At 38.0% G+C, this 18,014-nt stretch overlaps 2 protein-coding genes and 1 long non-coding RNA gene across 3 annotated transcripts in view; 2 read left to right on the top strand and 1 right to left on the bottom strand.

Annotated features, from left to right (window-relative positions):
• Positions 1-11,757, top strand: part of LOC113745589 (uncharacterized) — an 18,075-nt gene extending 6,318 nt beyond the window's left edge. The window contains exons 2-4 of the long non-coding RNA XR_003462211.1: positions 7,683-7,862; positions 8,891-9,078; positions 11,642-11,757. This is a non-coding gene — a long non-coding RNA (uncharacterized LOC113745589). The remainder of the gene's footprint in view (positions 1-7,682; positions 7,863-8,890; positions 9,079-11,641) is intronic.
• Positions 6,922-12,542, bottom strand: LOC104919646 (polypeptide N-acetylgalactosaminyltransferase 6). Its single transcript, XM_010731709.3, has 11 exons — positions 12,463-12,542; positions 11,538-11,967; positions 11,265-11,437; positions 9,764-9,913; positions 9,377-9,611; positions 9,140-9,257; positions 8,851-9,051; positions 8,617-8,748; positions 7,729-7,827; positions 7,314-7,472; positions 6,922-7,137 (listed from the first exon to the last, which is right to left on the bottom strand). Exons 2-11 carry the CDS (start codon positions 11,945-11,947, stop codon positions 7,024-7,026), a joined length of 1,791 nt encoding a protein of 596 aa, XP_010730011.1. The 5' UTR covers positions 11,948-11,967; positions 12,463-12,542; the 3' UTR covers positions 6,922-7,023.
• Positions 12,543-14,825: 2,283 nt separating this feature from the next.
• spmip11 (sperm microtubule inner protein 11) lies at positions 14,826-17,552 on the top strand. The gene is made up of 4 exons (XM_027277273.1): positions 14,826-15,046; positions 16,902-17,078; positions 17,188-17,311; positions 17,401-17,552. Exons 1-4 carry the CDS (start codon positions 14,845-14,847, stop codon positions 17,447-17,449), a joined length of 552 nt encoding a protein of 183 aa, XP_027133074.1. The 5' UTR covers positions 14,826-14,844; the 3' UTR covers positions 17,450-17,552.
• Positions 17,553-18,014: the final 462 nt, after the last annotated feature.

Here is an 18,014-nt window from a genome sequence, read left to right as displayed (position 1 = left end):
TGGCTTTGTACTGTATTCTATTGCACTGGTTAAAAGATGAATTTTAGAAAAGAATTTTAAAAATATGAAATCCTTGTTTATTTGTTCTTGTTATGCATATACAGCTTTTTGTCAAAAGTTTTCTTCAAAAACTAATTTAAAAATAATAATCAAATATTACACAAGGCCACTGATGCACCATTTCAGGTAAATTGTACTCAAGAAGCCGATTGTCCAGGCATGATTCACATTGATGTTTATTATTATTTTATTTATTTTCCAGGTTAAGAATAAACATGCTGTAGATGTGCTGCCTCTCTTGCCCCAGTAAAAAAACATACTACTACTACTACTACTACTACTACACTACTAAAATAATAATAATATAATAATAATAATAATAATAATAACATTAATGATAAACTAATGAAATAAACACCTACAGCTGCCATGAAAAAATACTTTGTTTTGTTTGTTTGTATACCTGGAGTATTGTAACAAAAATAATTTCCCCCTGGGATTATTAAAGTATTTCTCATTCTATTCTGATGAACTAAAAACTCTGAAAGGACAAAGTCTGACACCCTCTATTTCTAAAGACAATGTGCATACTCAATGTGCTTCCACTACACAGTAATGTAGTAGTAGCCAGGTTATGCATTCAGCATTAATAAAGCTAACTTTTATTTGTCAAAATCCAACAGTGAAAAATTACTGCAGTCATTTTGAGTTTATTAGTGGACGATTACATAAATCTAATACTTGCTTCACATAGGTTGTCGTTAGTTCATTTAAAATATATTAAAACATTCCCCCCCTCTGTCCGTGACTCACCTCACTCTCAATCTTCAAAACCAGACTGAAAAACTTTCTCTTTGCTCAAGCCTTCACTCCCCTCACCCCAGCCCCTGACTCCCCTTCACCACCCCATGCTATTTTCATTTTATTTATTTTTATTTTTATTTATTTATTTATTTATTTTTCCTTACTGTACAGCGTCTTTGAGTTCTTGAAAGCGCTATATAATCCAATGTATTATTATTATTATTATTAAAACTATGCATTACAATTGCATTGAATTGCAATTGAAATGCATGAAAACCTGTTACTGACGATATAAAGGAGCTGCAGTTCCATCAGTACATGGTGAGGTGGGTACAGTTAAGTCACGCCCACACATACGTACCCGTGACGTCACTCGAGTCTACAGCGCGCTGGTGAGTTTCTCTCTAAACCAATAAAATCTCACAATTCCTCTTTTGTCACTACAACAAGGAAGTAGACAGAACTCAGACAGACACCAACACCACCAACACCAGCAGCACCAACCCTCACTTTTTAAAAAGTCTGCATCCTGCCGTCGGGTTTAGTAGTCAGGGGGTTTAACTGCCCGGGATATCTTGTTAACAGACGCGTGAACTATAAAATATATGCAAAAATAATACTACTACTACTACTACTACTACTATCTACTAATAATAATAATAATAACATAATAAAAAACTAATGAAATAACTCATACAGCTGCCATGAAGTAGAAAACTTTGAAAGGACTAAAGTCTGACACCCTCTTATTTCTAAAGACTATGTGCTCCACTAACACGTAGTGTAGTAGCCAGGTTTATGCATTCAGCATAATAAAGCTAACTTTTTTTTTGTCAACAGTGAAAATTAATGCAGTTTTATTAGTAGTATTACATAAATCGTATTACTTGTTTCACATTAGGTTTGTTGATAGTTTAATTATATTAAAACTACAATTGGATGGACATTTTCTATGTAATTGAAATGCATGAGAAAACTTTTTTTTTTTTTAGTGTATAAGCTGTTAGGTTGGGTGAGGAGGGGACAGTTAAGTCACGCCCACACATACAGTACCCGGACGTCAGTCGGCAGCGTGATGGGCTCTCGAGCGAGCGCTGGTGAGTTTCTCTCTAAACCTAAAATCTCACAATCCTCTTTTGTCACTACAACGAGGAAGTAGACAGGACCAGACACCACCAGCAACACCAGCAGCTCTCACTTGTTTATCGCTGTGTTTTACGAAAGTCTGCATCCTGCCGTCGGGTTTAGTAGTCAGGGGGGTTAACTCATCATCTCGTTAACGGACGCGTGAGTAACCGTTGCTACGTGCGAAGCTAGTTTGCAGTTAGCCTTTTTTAAAGGTATTTTTTTTTTCTGCTGGTTTTTGTCAAAACAGCATGTGGAGCTAACAGGTTGATGACAGGCGGATTTTCACTGCATGTACAGTCACTACAGGTTTAATGGAGCTGTCTTAACACTTGTTTTGTTGTGGCTAACTGTCCAGCGGAAGAGCATCAACAATGTCAGCCCGTGTTTAGCCGAATATATTTAGCTGTACGCGCAGCGAGGTTTAGCACCTTTCACAGAGGATTGACTAATTTCATTACAGTTTGGTTGTGTTGTGTGTGTGTGTGTGTGTGTGTGTGTGTGGTGTGAGAGAGAGAGAGAGAGAGAGAGACAGAGAGAGACAGAGAGACAGAGAGAGGCTATTCTGGGAGCTAATAATCTGACAGAAATACACGTGCTGACCCTGCTTGTGTTGTTTTATGTCAGGCCTGCAGACGTTTATTAAAGAAGTCGGTGATGAAATTACTTCCTAGTTGGTGGTCCCTTGAAATGAGTCACAAGTTTTTTTTTGTCTGTGAAATATGCAGCTCCTTATATTTGAATCTTGAGTAATGAGGGAAGTAATGCATGACTGTTTTTTCTTGTAATAGCTCATTAACATCACAGCCATCCCGAAACTATGCCATGCTCTTTAAAACTTGGTGAATTGCTTGGTCGGTATAATTGTAAAGCTCAGTTAATAATATAATTTAATTTAATTTCTCTGAAATAGTTTCATTTCTTTAGCACACAGTTTTATTTAAATCCTCACAGGTACTTTTAAAAGTATATTTAACGTATATTTACATGTACTGCTACTCAATGCTTGAATTTCCCTCAGGATCAATAAGTATGTACTGTTTGTAAGCCGTAACCAAGAATTTTGATAGTTTTCGTCTATCTATATTTTTAACTAGGTGGAGTGTGCAGGCTCATAGATCTGGATCCAAGCAATAAATTCATATCAAAAGTATACAAAGTATTTTTTTTATCGATTAATCATTTACCTGTACAGCTGTCAGTTTTTATTTTGTGATGTTCAACGTGGTCAGAAAATGGTAAAAAAACACTGAAATAATGAATCCATATTTCATTCAGAACTTTGAAGATGAAATTTCCATATAAAGTATTAATCACCTATTGTTGAATTGCTTCCGCATTGTTTATTGTTCACATGTTATAATATTCTTTTTACATATGCTGAAACTTTCTGCAGTCGTGTAATCCTAAATTCTCAATAGCCGCTAGGGTCGTCAATCAATACTCGGACACTTTTTCAATAAAATTTTTAACGGCCGAAGACGTGTGCACACAACGTAGTGTTTATTTTATGTGCATGAACAGCAACAGTAAACCGTAAATGGCAGGCTGAGCAAGTTAAAGTAGTTTGTGAGTAAACATAAAATAAGATGGAGAGAAATGTACATACATTACATACAGCTCGTCCTCAATACGTGTTCATTAACTTCCTGAACTTTGTGTTACCGGAACTTTTCTCTTCTCCCTGTGGCTCAAGTGTGTAATACTAGTATGTATTGAAGTTTGATATCTGGTTTTGTCACAACTTTATTATCCACAATGTTCAGCTGCAGCATTTACACAAGATACCAATGTTTCCAGGTAGTGACCTCCGTGGCTGTGAAGTAAAGCCGATGTGCCAAAAACTGAACGGCCACTCTCTAGAGCTAATGTTCCCGTTAATGACAACTGTACTGGCCCCATATACTGCAATATAACCATAGCATATTTGCAGATAATGGTCATATTGTAATACTGAACTCAAGCAAAGCAGGTTCTACTCACTGTTACATTTAGTCTTGTTAAACCAGCCAGAACAAAAATTGAATTTACATATTAGGTGAGCGCGCCGCATATTTCTTTTTATTAAATTCATGCAAACAGTCTGCGTCAGTCTTCGTATATGTGTGAGGTGTATTCGTATTTGTTTTCTTGTAGTTGGTTTAATTTTTTTTTTTTTCTTTCTGTTATGCTTTTTAGAGAAAATGACGAACATCCCGCTCTCTCGTCGGAGGTGTTTGGTGAGCTGAGGAAGGAGCTGCATGATGATAAAATTTCCACCAGTCCGACACTCACGTCTTTCATCACATGGGAGCATCGGTGAGAGCAGGGTGGGGGTAGAGGGGGAAATGATAATGCAACCTACACTTGTGAAATGAAAATGAAAAGCCTTTTTAATATCTGAAGCAATTTACTGTGCAACTTAAATAATAATAATCTCAACCATGCAACATGTCATGTCACTTTCTCCTTATTTGATGTATTATTATTTTTGGCACAATGTAGGCGACTGAGGCAAGAACTGTTGGCCATAATTTCAAAGAAAGTGTTGTGAAACTCAAAAAAATCATGCAATAATAGCACACGGAGTGATAAGGAAATGTTGAAACTGATTTTCACCAAGCTCTTGCAAACAAACACCACTCTGAGCTTCAAAAGCTAAAATTGAGACAGTGAAAAACCTCAACGTTCCTCTTTTTCTTATCAGTTCAGCAATGTGTAACCTCTGACTGGGTTTAATACCTTACTTTGCTTATCATGAACATATTCTAATGGAAACCTTTTCGTATTTATTAAGTGAAAATAAACACACCACTATTTATTAAATACTATAGTAAATTTAAAGCTGAGTATCAGAGTTTACAGTTGCAGTCGTTTTTTATCGATGGGTTGGCACTGTCGCCTCACAGCACGAAGGTTCCTGGTTCAAACCTCAGCCTTTCGTTGTAGAGTTTGTAAGTTCTTCCTTGCGTCTATGGGTTAATAGGACTTAATAGGTTACTAATGGGTAACTATAATTGCCTGTATTATGAATGTGAGTGAATGGTTGTTTGTCTCTATGTGCCCTGTGATGAACTTGTGTAACAAAGTCAGCAAACTCCAGCCTACGTGACCCTGATGAGGATAAGCAGTTACAGAAAATGGGTTGAAAATTAGCACCTAATTGTAAAAAAGAAAGAATAAAGAGTAAAAATTGATCCTTCCCAATAATGTAACAGGAAACATCTCTTTTCGCTTTCACTATTTCCTCATACCTTTTCAGGTGTTGAGTTCAGGAAGTAAAAAACATGTCAGGAATCTTTTTAGATACGTTTCTTCATTCCTTGTTGCGTAAACTCTTTTTCCTCTCTTTGCCTTCTGCTTCTCTGTCAGAGCTTCAGTCTTTTCTTTTCTGTTTTCTGTAATTAATATGATGTGCTTAACGCGCTTGTATCTAAGAGAGCACAGAAGAGGAACTCACATGCTTGCAAAGCTTGTAGCTTTCACCGTTTCCTTGTATTTTTCTTTTCTTCTCCTGCACTGTTTACTCTTGGCAGAGGAGAGCGGCGCTGTCGTTGATTTTTTGCAGTGTCACTGACTGTCAGCGTTTTCATTCAGGCAGGTCAAAGGGAGGCTCGGCGGTGTGCGGTATCACTCTGCTTTGTGTTGGTGGTGTGTGTGTGTGTGGTGTGTGTGTGTGTTGTGGTGTGTGTGTGTGTGGTGTGTGTGTGTTGTGTGTGTGTGTGTGTGTGTGGTGTTGGTGTGTGTGTGTGTGTGTGTGTGTGTGTGTGTTGTGTGTTTTGTGTTTGTGTTGCAGCTTGATTAAATGGGTGTACTAGTGTTTTTCTTTTTTTTTCTTTTTTAGGTTTATCACCAAGTCAATACACACAGTCAACCACATTTTCATTTACTTACTCACACTAATCCAGTAGTATGTAGCTCAAATTAATTACAGGCTTATTAGTGTGACATTAAAGATTACCACATTTGTAACACATTTCTTTTTAGTTCCTCTTGTATGAAGTTGTTTATTTTAAAACACTCACACTCTTAAAACAAGTAGCGATTTTGCAGCTGATGAAATTTTTTTAAAGGGAGATGTCAGGTTGTGATGTAACACTATACTTTGTGGGAATCACTTTTTAATCAACTCGATTCTTCTAATGTCCCTGTCCTGTCCTTTATTATTGATGTTTGCCTCAGGTCATCCCTGTTTGTCTGAGTGGCAACACCCAACATACAAGGCCTCGTATGTCGTTGTAAACACGTGAAACACGTTCAGAACTTGATTCTCTTACATTTACATCTTATAGTTCTTCAAAGGTTTTCCAGTGGGATTTCAGGCTTTAGTCTGCAGACCTGTCTGTTGGTCGTTTGGCACTTGTTTCCAGTGGATTATAAAGGTTGGGCAATTCTCACATTGGCTGAAGCAGCTTAACTGTTCCAGATGGTGTGACCCTGAAGTACTGGCAGCGATCTGGAGACTTTTACCACTGTGTAGAGAGCGAAGGCTAAACAGAAGAACAGAAACTCCAACTCCAAAACAGCACTAACACTTGTTTTTCAACAATATTTAACAAATTAATTACTTTATTAATCACAGTTTCCGCAAAAAATTTCACAAACCCCACACCTTTTAACAAAACAGATCAAATAAAACACTCACCGATACACATCAACACACAGCATTTCAAGCTGACAAACTAAAACTTTAAAGTTTTTCACACATTTTTTGAAAATTTACATTTCCCTTTTGTCATGTAAGTCAGTCTCTCCAACACAATACATGATGCCATCTCCTTTATCCATACATGTATCGAAGGTACGCCCATTTTTCTCCAAGATAAAGCACCAGGCCTCCTCAGCTGCTGGAGTCCAAAGTCAGTTAGAGTTGACTGTTTTAGGAAACACCAAAAGATCTGTGGATATCTTAATGATAAATATATTTCCTGCTTTATGAGGCAGCCTCACTCCAACAGTCTCAGAACAACTGCTTTAATACAGGACATTCAGTTGACCAACGTTCACTAAATTAAATGTCAAAACTGATAATATATATATATTATCAGTTTTAAAAAAAAAGAAAATTTTATACAGCAGCAATAGAATCAACGTTGTACAAATCCATGACAAAAGTCAGATGAAGAGCCAGTTTTGGCTGGGTCTGGTGGATATGCAGGAAGTTATAATCACATTGTCTTTTGAGACTGACAAACATTTTCCTGTTGACGGGTTCCTCAGTTGGTTGTCCTGAAAATAACAACAACAAAATGTGTTTAGGAGCATTCCATTTATATTTAGACAGGTACTGTAGACTGACAAGAATGAGGAAAAGGAAACCTTCCCTATGAAGCTTGGGGAAGTTTTGTAACATGAGCTTCAGCAGAGTTTGAGTTTATGTAGAAATACATTTTAGTTAGTTTTACCTGTGTGAAGATCCACACTTGCTCAGGTGCTGTTCTGGTTTGTTTTCCCTTCAGATGACAGTGCCTAAGAGTCACATTAACTCTTCCAGGAGTTGCATGTAGACACATCTCAGTGCTGCTGCTAAGCCGTATCTCTTTCAGTGATGTATACTCAAAATACTGCAAGTCACACAGACAAATAGTGTTTTTAAAATGAGTAAAAATGGATTTATATCTATATAGAGTGAGTTATTCTTTTTATGTTTCTTAATTTAAAGGATTTTAGATTACTGAAGAGATTTTATTAAAAGTGCAAAAACAAAAAATCGGAAAATGAATCATCACTTTGTCTAACAATTTCTCATCCTTTTATCTTCTGTTGCTTCTTAGATTTTTCAGACTACAGGTTGGGAGCCACACATCTAACAGAAGTTACCTGTGCCTGATCCTCAATACTACAGCTGACATGTTGAACAGGCCATTGCTTTTTTGGGTTCACCACATCCAGGCAGCACTCCCAGCCAATGTTTTCCAACTGCAGAAAAAAACAAAAATACAATTGTGTTCCAGGTACATTTTTTACTGGATGTCCTGAGTCTAATTTTAAACTTTTGTCTTGTGGTTTAGATAAATTAAAATAATATATTCTATACAAAACACCTTGTGGGCAAAGTTAAAGGACCAGTGTGTAGGATTTAGTGCCAATTGCTACCCCGTCACCTTGCACTCTCCTTCCTAGCATTAAGAAGAAACTACAGTGGCCATGAAACATTTACATTTAGACAACAATCAAGGTACAGTGCAACAAGGCTGTAGAAGGGGGATATAATTAGCTTGTCCAGTTGTTGGTAATGCTAGGAGAGGAGGTATTCTCTGAAGAGCTGGGTCCTCAGGAGTTTTTTGAAGGTAGAGAAGGACGTTCCACCAATGGTGTCCAATCCAAAAGTTTGCATTGCCCTGACTGTACAGGTGGCAGCGGAGCGGTCAGGAGGTAACATATGCCTGTATGAGGTCATTCATGTAAGAAACAATCTAGTAAGGCTTAATCTAGAGCCAGTGTGTAGCATGGGCTACTATAGGATCATGCCATTTAAACATGATGGATGACTCATGACTCATTTTTATATTCCATTTCTGACAAATTCTGTGAATAGTGCCCCCTAAATCTTACACACTGGATCTTTAAGACATTAATGCATGTAATTTATGACAGCAAACAAAATGTAAAACTGAATCAATTATAGACTACATAAATAGAAAAACTTATTAAAACCTTAAATCCCATTAAAGATCAAATGTTGATGAATGATGAAGTTAAACTTACCTTTCCATGCATGACTGGTCTGATGTCAGGCACGTAGACCTCTGGATAAATGTTTTTAAGATACCATGAAAAGTTATTGCACTTTAATCTCTCCCTGAGTTCACGACGTTTGGTAACGTCTCCAAATAAATTCTGCCAAAGTGACAAAATAAAAGCAACTTATGTTGAGGAAGGGCATGCAGCATTGTAATATAAATGACAAACTTCCTGGGTTACAATACATTTTCTACTAACCTGTTTAAAAATTGAACCAGCCTTTCTGTGTCTACGATAGAAAACCCATTTGAAGTCGTCCATCCAGACCTCAGCCAGGCGGACCAGGTTGCGTGCAATTACAGCCTTGCCATTTGGGTATGTGTGGGGGCTATGAGTGCGGAAAATGTGCCCTACAACAGAACAAGGAATAATCTCCAGCTGACCTCCACATTGCCAGACCTGCAGTAGAGAGGCAACACAGCAAAAGTAAGACTGAAGCTGTTAACACTATGTAAATACATGTATATATGTAGAAAAACCTTCTTACCCTGAAAGACATTTCCAAATTCTCACCTCCCCAGAACTCCATTTGGTCATCATACAGCCCAAGATGCTCAAAGTATGATTTAGATACGGAGAACAGGCCGCCAGCAAAAGTAGGAGTTCTACAAAATCAGGCATAAATCAGTCACCATCAATTATTATTTAATTTAAATGAACAAATTTGCTTTCTTGCTGGAAGTTAGATGAGAAAATCAACACCACTCTCACGTATGTATGGTACCTGATGGGACTAGTCTCGTTCCTTCTTCGTTTCTTCTCCTCTTTCGGGAGGAGCTCCCATCCAAACTTGAGATTCCAGTTAAAATTTCCTCGACTGTGAATAAGTGGTTTTGGGATTGGCTTACTGAACTTTAGGTTATATTGGTCAATACTGGCGATTTTGGGGCTCACCACAGCAGTAGGCTCCTCTACTATCCGTGCTAGAAGAGGCTCCAGCCATCCAGGGAAGCATTCACCTATAAGCAGGGTTATAGAAGAAAGGTGGAACATTGGTCAGGAGTAGATACTTGTTTTTGCCACTACCTTAATTATTCTGATCAACAGACACAAAACAACCAACTTAATCCAGCATGAATCCGAATTGAGTGTTGCATTATGGGATACATACAGTGGGAATCCAGGAACGTGAGGACTTCTCCTTGTGCGGCCTGTGTTCCCAACAATCTGGCTGCAATTAAACCTTTCCTTGTCTTCTGTCGTAACACACGGACTATTTTCAGATCCTGCACATAGTTATCCAGAGGAGTCTTAAGGTGTGCTAAAGAATCAACAAGTATATTAAGGGAAGGAAAGTTATTTCACAGATGTTGCTAACTCAGATATTCATGGTAGTACAGAAAAGATTACTTGCATTTGTTAAACCTGCAGTAACCTAGAAGGGCTAAAAGCATTCTCAACAACAGTCTAATGGAGTTGATGCAATCCCAGCACATTCCAAAGTTGGCAAATTACAACTTTAGCCTAGAGCTGGCTGGGCCTGAAAATCAGCTAAACACAGGGCTGAAAGGTGCCAGTGTGAAACTGAGCTAAAGTAAACAGAATGTAATATAATAAATGTAAACATTAGTCCTGTGTTCCAACCAAATGCCAACCTTAACTGCAGCTCCTTAAATGGCCACATGAGGCTGGCTACAGAATGAGTCAATGTCCATAAGTCCCTACATTAAAATGTTTACAACCTGGTATAAAAACTGTTTTGGTCTCTATAGATAATTTTCCCGTTCATGACAACTGTACTGAGTCTGAATTTTTATAGAACTCAACCATTCAAATTATGTTATGCATAATTGACAGGATGAATGTTGAGTGGTGTTACAGATGGCTTGTTCAGCCCGCTCCAGGTCCACCAATGATCCATGTCTTTGACGATAACAAAACAGTAAATGTGCAGGCTGTAAAACTACCATATAGTTGAGAGAAACTGCACTCGGGTGCTCATGTGATCCATTGCTTATATAAAGATATTTATATAGCTTCTTTAAGTACAAATTTGAAGTACCTGTGTACCAGTGTAGTGGTGCCTGGAGAGGTAAAGATGCTCTCAGTGTTTATCCAGCAAAAGATAATCTGTTTTATTAACAGTGGCATGTAATACTACTCTTACTATTGACACTCAACTTCTGCTACTTGACTTCAGGGAGTGAGGATCATTATGCAATATTAGCCACAGAGGAGGTGCAGATTTTGAATGGTACTCACAGTAGATTTAGAAGTAAGTATACCCACTTATACTCTGTATAAAATATTTGTATATCCTGCACTACACTACTGCTTATTCTTTACTTGTGTACGTAATTTATGACACTTTATTGCATACTTTTTCCTGTTCTACATTTGTATAGCAACAAGTTACTTTGCTTATAGGTTCAACCACAAAACATTCTTTAATATTAAAATTATAATTAGCTTTATCTCGAACAACTAACTTTAAAAGTGTGGTGTTGCTACTTTTACTTACGTCATGTATGTGAACACTACCTCCACCAATGACATACAGTGAGACATACAATATAAGATTTGAAGGACGTTTTAGGAATCATGTTGTGCAATATGAAGTAGAAATATATCTGTCAATTAATTTGGATTCATCCTGACATGCAGATACACACCGTCTGTGCTGGCATCATCCACCAGTAAGATCTCTTTGAGCAGGACTGCAGGAGCTGTGTGTAAGACACTGTAGACCGTCCTAAGCAGAGTGGACCAGGCCTCATTGTGAAACACTATGATCACACTGGTAGTAGGGAGGCCAGGACAACGCCTAAATTTCTGTGCCAAGCAGCTGTCAGAGCAAAACTAAAATTTAGACATGCAGCAAGTTGTTTTGTTGTCATCTGAATGGTTTTTGACCCTCTATTGATATGAAGAAATGGTATACTCACTCTGGGTGGCGTGTATCATTCCCCAGATCACGGTGAAGGGAGATACGATCACTGGCAAACTGGTTGAACTGGTTTTTCTTAAACCCATTTTGTTTCTCTTTCAGCTCTTTAAGAGACATATGGGTTGACACAAAGGGTTTACCATTTGCGCCTGGTGCACTGAGATCTTGGATAGGCCTCTGGAGGTGAGGCTTCAGCTCCTCTTCAGTGTAAAAGCCACCTAGACATTTGGGATTTGGTGACAGGACAACAGAAAGGAAAGTGGATCCTTTGTGTTCCACCTCACCTGTCACAAGTAGGTGTGTTGGTTGTGGGAATGTTTTTTCACGAAATATGATGAAAACTCCAACCGCTAACAAGGAAACTGCAACCTTTCCTGGAAAGGTGAGTCGACAGCCAAATTTACGCATGGTATGAAGGAAGTACTTATCTGAAACAAATGAAGTGAAAACAGATCACATAAAATACATCATTAGAGAAAGCATAAAGTTTATAAACACTTTATAAGAGCAAATCAACAAATCACGACTTTCTAAACGAATTATACTTACTAAAACTCTATACATCCTTCTATTGTATTACATATAATACAGTGTATTAAACAATCATTTGGGTTGTAAAATAAGCAGTTCATACATTACATTATGTTTTGACAAATGACAAATGTTTTGCAAGGTATTAGTATACACAGTAATTAATTTTGTGGTATTTGAAAATAAAGAAATATGTAATAATAATAAGAAATATGAAAGTGGCTATCATCAAAAACATGGTTTTAGTTTAAAGTAAAAAAAGTGAAGTGAGAAAAAGTTTAGAAATTAACAACAATATCTTGAGGTAAATATGTAATAAAAAAAAATCTAATATTGTCATAACAAACCTATGTAGGTTTTCTCTTAAAAATCTTTCTTGAATCAGTACTTACTTAGCTGCAGGGTACGAACAAGTCTGTTCACCTCTGTTGTCTTTTCATTTGGTCATTAAGCTCAGGCGTTCATAAACCTTTATCTACTGTATGCGGTCTGCATCTAGTCAACATGAGCGGTAACTGCTCAAACCGGTCTGATGCTTTTCAGAAATGCTTGTTTGATTTCAGGTCACCACTGAGTAAAATACCAGCCAAGTACGGAAGAAAAAATGTTGAGCAGCAGTTGTTACAAAAAAGGAAAATAGTGTAATGTGTAATGTAGAGTGCAAATATAAACAAAATAAATCCATGAAAGTGGACACAAGAATGTGCTTTACTGAAAATGAATGAAAAATGTACCTACTGTGGACAAAGAGAAGGCTGAAGTATGTAGGGAGAGTGGACGGAGCATGAGGGAAGTTGGACAGAGTCCAGGACAAGGAGTATAATCATGACATAGTCTGAAGGATGAGACGTCTCTCTATTTGTCTGAGGTATGTGCTCAGGTGGATTCAGATCTCATACTTCAGTGTAGAAACACTCAAGTAAGGGGGGCAAGTAGAAAAGCATCAAAATATACTTAAAGCACTGAAGAAAAAGTCCTTACTATGCAGGTCCATTTTAAAATAATATATCTTATATTACTGGATAATAATTATTTATGTATTAATTTGTATTTGTGTGTCACTTTAATTTTGATAATGTTGTTAATAGTGGATTTATATGCTTAATCTGCTGGGTAGCTTAATTTTAAACATGCAAAGTCAAATAACTGTAATTCGGCCTAAAGCTAAAGTAAAATATACCTCATATAGTAATATATAGTAAAAAGCACAAAACATAAGGTAGTAGAAAAAACCTCAGAACTGTACTTAAGTAAAGTACTTGAGCAAATGTACTTAGTAAAACTCTGTACAGTGACAAGACCAGTGAAAGATGTGTGGAACGTGATCTCTCATCGTCCAGGTGTGCATGTGCTTTGCTGAGCAACAAGACAGATCAGGACCATATACATCAGTACCATAAATATCAGGACCAACACCATCAGGACCATCAATTTCAGGACTATCAACATCAGGACCACCACCAACATTAGTACCATCAACATCAGGATAACCATCAGGGCCGTCAACATCAGGACCGCCAACATCAAGACCACCACCATCAAGACCATCAACAACATTTCAATCAGTACCATCAACATAATCTCAATCAGTAAGGGTGTTTTAAGAGTCACATATCCATCTACCACCATCAACATCAGGACCTCCACCATCAGGACCATCAACATCAGGACCTCCACCATCAGGACCATCAACATCAGGACCATCAACATCAGGACCTCCACCATTAGGACCATCAACAACACTTCAATCAGTACCATTAACATCATCTCAATCAGTAAGGGTGTTTTAAGAGTCACATATCCATCCGCCACCATCAATGTCATCAGGACCTCCACCATCAGGACCATCAACATCAGGACCTCCACCATCAGGACCATTAATATCAGGACCTCCATCAACTATCAAAATTAGTACCACCACAGTCAAAACCACCACCTTTAGTGCCATTAACATCATCTCATTCAGTACACTTATTTTAGGAGCCACATATCCATCCACCACTGTCAGGACCATGAAAAAATCAGTACCACCACCACCAATACCATCAACATCATCTTCATCAGTAAGGTTGTTTTCAGAGCCAGTGAGCCACATAATCCATCCATACTAAGGTTGTTTGGTCAGACTGTTGGTTTCTCTGTAGTAACGGCAGACATAAATAACACTTTTAAATAGAAGACAAATGTACCCATTCTTTATAAAAATGATAAATGTAACCCTGTGTTGGCTCAGACCTCTACCTCCCAACCTTCAACAATGGCGAGGGAGACTAAAGAATGTATTTGATGGAAAAGATAACTGCAAAACTTCATGTAAAAATGGATTTGTTTTTGGTTTTGTGGGCCCCTGTCATTTCCCACTTTGGATGGACAGACAGATAAATTGGTAACAGCTGGTCGTAAGAAGCTTTGTCTGTATTGTGTTTTTTGTTGTTTTGTGGAGGCCTCCTGTGGAAGGTACTTTCTCCCCCCTATTTTGGTATTAGTTTGATGGGGTGTACATTTGTGTAATATATCTTGATTTGGGTTTGTATGTTTGCTGAGACACTAATTGTTCCTTTTTTTGTTGTTGTGTTTTGTTTGGTTTTAGAGTATTGTTTTGTGTTGTTTTTATATGCATAATTTTAAATAAAAGAATATAAAAAAAGATAAATGTATTTTTAAATGTGTGCATTTATACTCGGTTTATTTGCGTTTTTGTGTATTTGTTTACAGTTAAATCGAGTTTCAACGCCTCCCTCGTGAGACATCTCGGCTGGGCGGGACTTGTTGCCATGTTTACGTCTAAACCTCCCCGGAGTAGTGATTTTGTTAACGGGTTGTCCTTATTTCTGTGTCCGGCCTCTGAAGCGAGTTTATCGGGTGTCTTCTTTTGTCTCACTATGGCGTTCTTCGGTTTAACAAACATGGGTTATCAAAACCCAATAGGAGACAAAATGATAGTGAATCCCAGAGGAGCGTCTCATCCTCCTGCGGGTAAGACGAGCTGGACTTTTTAGGTTTTTAGATCCGATCGCTCCTCGATCTTAATCTACAGCCACAGAGAAAGCTGATCCTGCATGCACGCTGACAAGAAGCTACTAAAATTAACTCTTTAAGTGTCTGCAGGCCATAAGAGATAAAAAAGTTAATGTAACTGTAACGTGAGTAAGTATTCAGATCAGTAAAAGCACTAATACCATACTCCACTATAAGTACAAGTCATGCATTCAAAGCTTTATTAAGTAAAAGTACTGCAAAATGTACTTAAAGTATCAAAAGTACTCATACTCATTAAAACATTTATGTGTTGAGATTATTACTACAGTACTGCTGTTTTAATGTGTATGTGGTATTTTACTGATGTACTTTGTATGCTGTTGGGTGGTTTGTTCTACAGAAATGTATTGTATTGTATCATATGATATCCTTATGAGCTCAGAAAAACAGCCCTGACAATGCATTTTCCAGCTAATTCAAGGGGGGTTTAAATAGTTTATGTAGAAGAAATACTACACTACTAATGCTCTATCAGAAAAATCTAATTCAAAAACACCAAATATGAAGAAATATGCTTTTCACTGGATAGAAATGGTAGAAAACAATGTTATATAGTGTGTTGTAGTGGTGTAAAAAGTACAATATTTGCCTCTGTAGTGGATGTTAATAATGTTGTTAATCATGGAGCTTTATCTGCTGGGTAGCTTATTAATTTTGTTGATTATGTTAAGTGTCTAAAGCTTATGTATGATATTTATATAGCCTATATAGTAAAAAGTACTATGATATAAGATAGCAGAAAATTAAAATACTCCAATAAAGTATCTCTGCATTATACTAAAGTACAGTCTTTGACTAAATGTACTTAGTTAATCTAACTCTCAAGCTGTCAATTGGATAGAAAGGGTATAAAAAAAAATGTACGTTTTGTGTTGTAGTGGAGTAAAAAAGTACAATATTTGCCTCTGAGATGTAATGAAGAAGTATAAAGTTGCATTAAAAATTATAATGGTGATTATCTTCTTTTCAAGAGAGACCTGAGATAAACATAGAAACATTCAGCAAAGCCAGACAACCAACAATCCAGTGACAAACCTATTCAATTAAACAATGGACAGCTTGTATTAATGCATTCCAGTTAAGGGAGCTCCGGCTGTTGTGCTGCTTATTTTCTGTCACTGATCCTGGCATGTTTTATGGACCTGAGCCAGCGCCGGTCCTGGCCACATTTGCGCCCTGGGCGAGCCCCCCCCCCCCGAGGCGAACATTTTCTCGTGCGCCCTCACGGCCGCCCGTGCGCCCTGGATGCGCCGTGCCCCCCCATCAGTCTGTCCGGCGCCCCCCTCTGCCTTGTCAACCCCCCGCTCCCGGGGGCGCCCGCTCTGCTAACTTAATGAGCGGTATCGAAAATTCACGAGGTCTTTTTCTTTTTTGGGCGCTCGTGCGCCCCCCACTGAGACTGCGCCCTGGGCGGCCGCCCACATTGCCCATAGCTAGGACCGGCCCTGACCTGAGCCATCCACCTATGTCGAAATATCTGCTGTGCTACCAGTCAATTACAAGAGTCATAAAAGACGTCAGACAGCAAAGCTTTAAACTCTCAAAGGGGGGATGTAGAATTTAGCTGAAGCCATATAACTTTTATGTTCTCCTTGCACATCTTCATTTTTACAATAATCCATCAAGTACTAAGGCTTTATGTTAAAATTTAGGGCCCTAAAACATGCATTATGTTATATTTTGGCATTTTTATGAAATCTTAAGCAGTACACTCATGGTAAAATACATGTTTAACATGCGTCTTCTGTAAAAAACACAGATTTATTAATGTATTTTAACATATCTCTCACAGGTAGTGGGATTAAAACCAGAGCAGAGCTGCCTCCGTCTTTTCAACAACAACAGGGATCCCTCAGATGTACGGACACATGCAACGTTTACCACCGGCCACTTCCCAACAGCACAGACATACACCATGGGAGCCATGAGCGATACAGAGAGATGGTCAAACGGGTTCAAACACCAAGATGTGAGTAAAAAACTAGACATGAAATTAGATCCTGGTGATAAATCATAAATAAAGTGCATTTACACTGAGGAGCTGTGACAGGTAATGAACATCTCCGTATCTTCTCCAGCGCCACACCAACTGTACAAAATGCCTCTAACGGACAGCCAGCAGTATGGGTGGATAACGTCCCAGAGTCCTGAACTGTGGACCAAAGTCAAGCGGTTTCCACGGAAGAACAGTGAGATGACAAAGTAGGTAACATTTCCAAACGTAACACTGGATTTATTTTAAACATATAATCTAGATCTCTGTGAGTGTAATCCATATGTCACTTTCACAGGTTTGTTAATGAAATGTCAATGACTGACCGGGAGTTCAGCCTGTTTTGACAAACAGATTTCTTCTTCTTCAGTTATTACACACCATCACACACAAAACAGCATTGTTTCTGATGTGGATTTCTGACATTAAACTGATAACGGACACACTTGATGTTTATGCCTCATTTTATTCCTTCTTTCAAAAGCTTATTTAAACTGTAAAGAACCAAACCTCTCAGCCTTTTTAGCTCACAACCTTTTTTTAAAAAGTCTAGAGGTGTCACTATGAGAAACTCTGGAATTGGAGTCAGACTTGGGCAGGTGCTGAGAGAAACTTGCCTTTGCGTATATACCATATATATATATATATGACAATTTTACAGTGTTTCACAGCAGACAGATCCAACCTGATTGTCTTAGTCAGGGTTGGAAATGAGGTTGTTATAGAATTATGGACAGTAAAACCTCTAGCACAAATATTAGTGCACAATGCTCAAGCATTAAACCCCAGGAAAAGAAAGTGATTATACATTTTAAAAACCTGACACAGCATGAAGTGAGACGTCATCTTCAGACCTGCAGGTTCAAAAGCATTACTGGAGTGGTGCATGGAGATAGTGAGATTGTACTGCCC

This window comes from Larimichthys crocea, unplaced genomic scaffold (assembly GCF_000972845.2).
Source record: "Larimichthys crocea isolate SSNF unplaced genomic scaffold, L_crocea_2.0 scaffold97, whole genome shotgun sequence".
Lineage (NCBI taxonomy): Eukaryota > Metazoa > Chordata > Actinopteri > Sciaenidae > Larimichthys > Larimichthys crocea.
The sequence above is the reverse complement of the archived record's forward strand: the minus strand, read 5'-3'. Positions and strand labels throughout refer to the sequence as shown.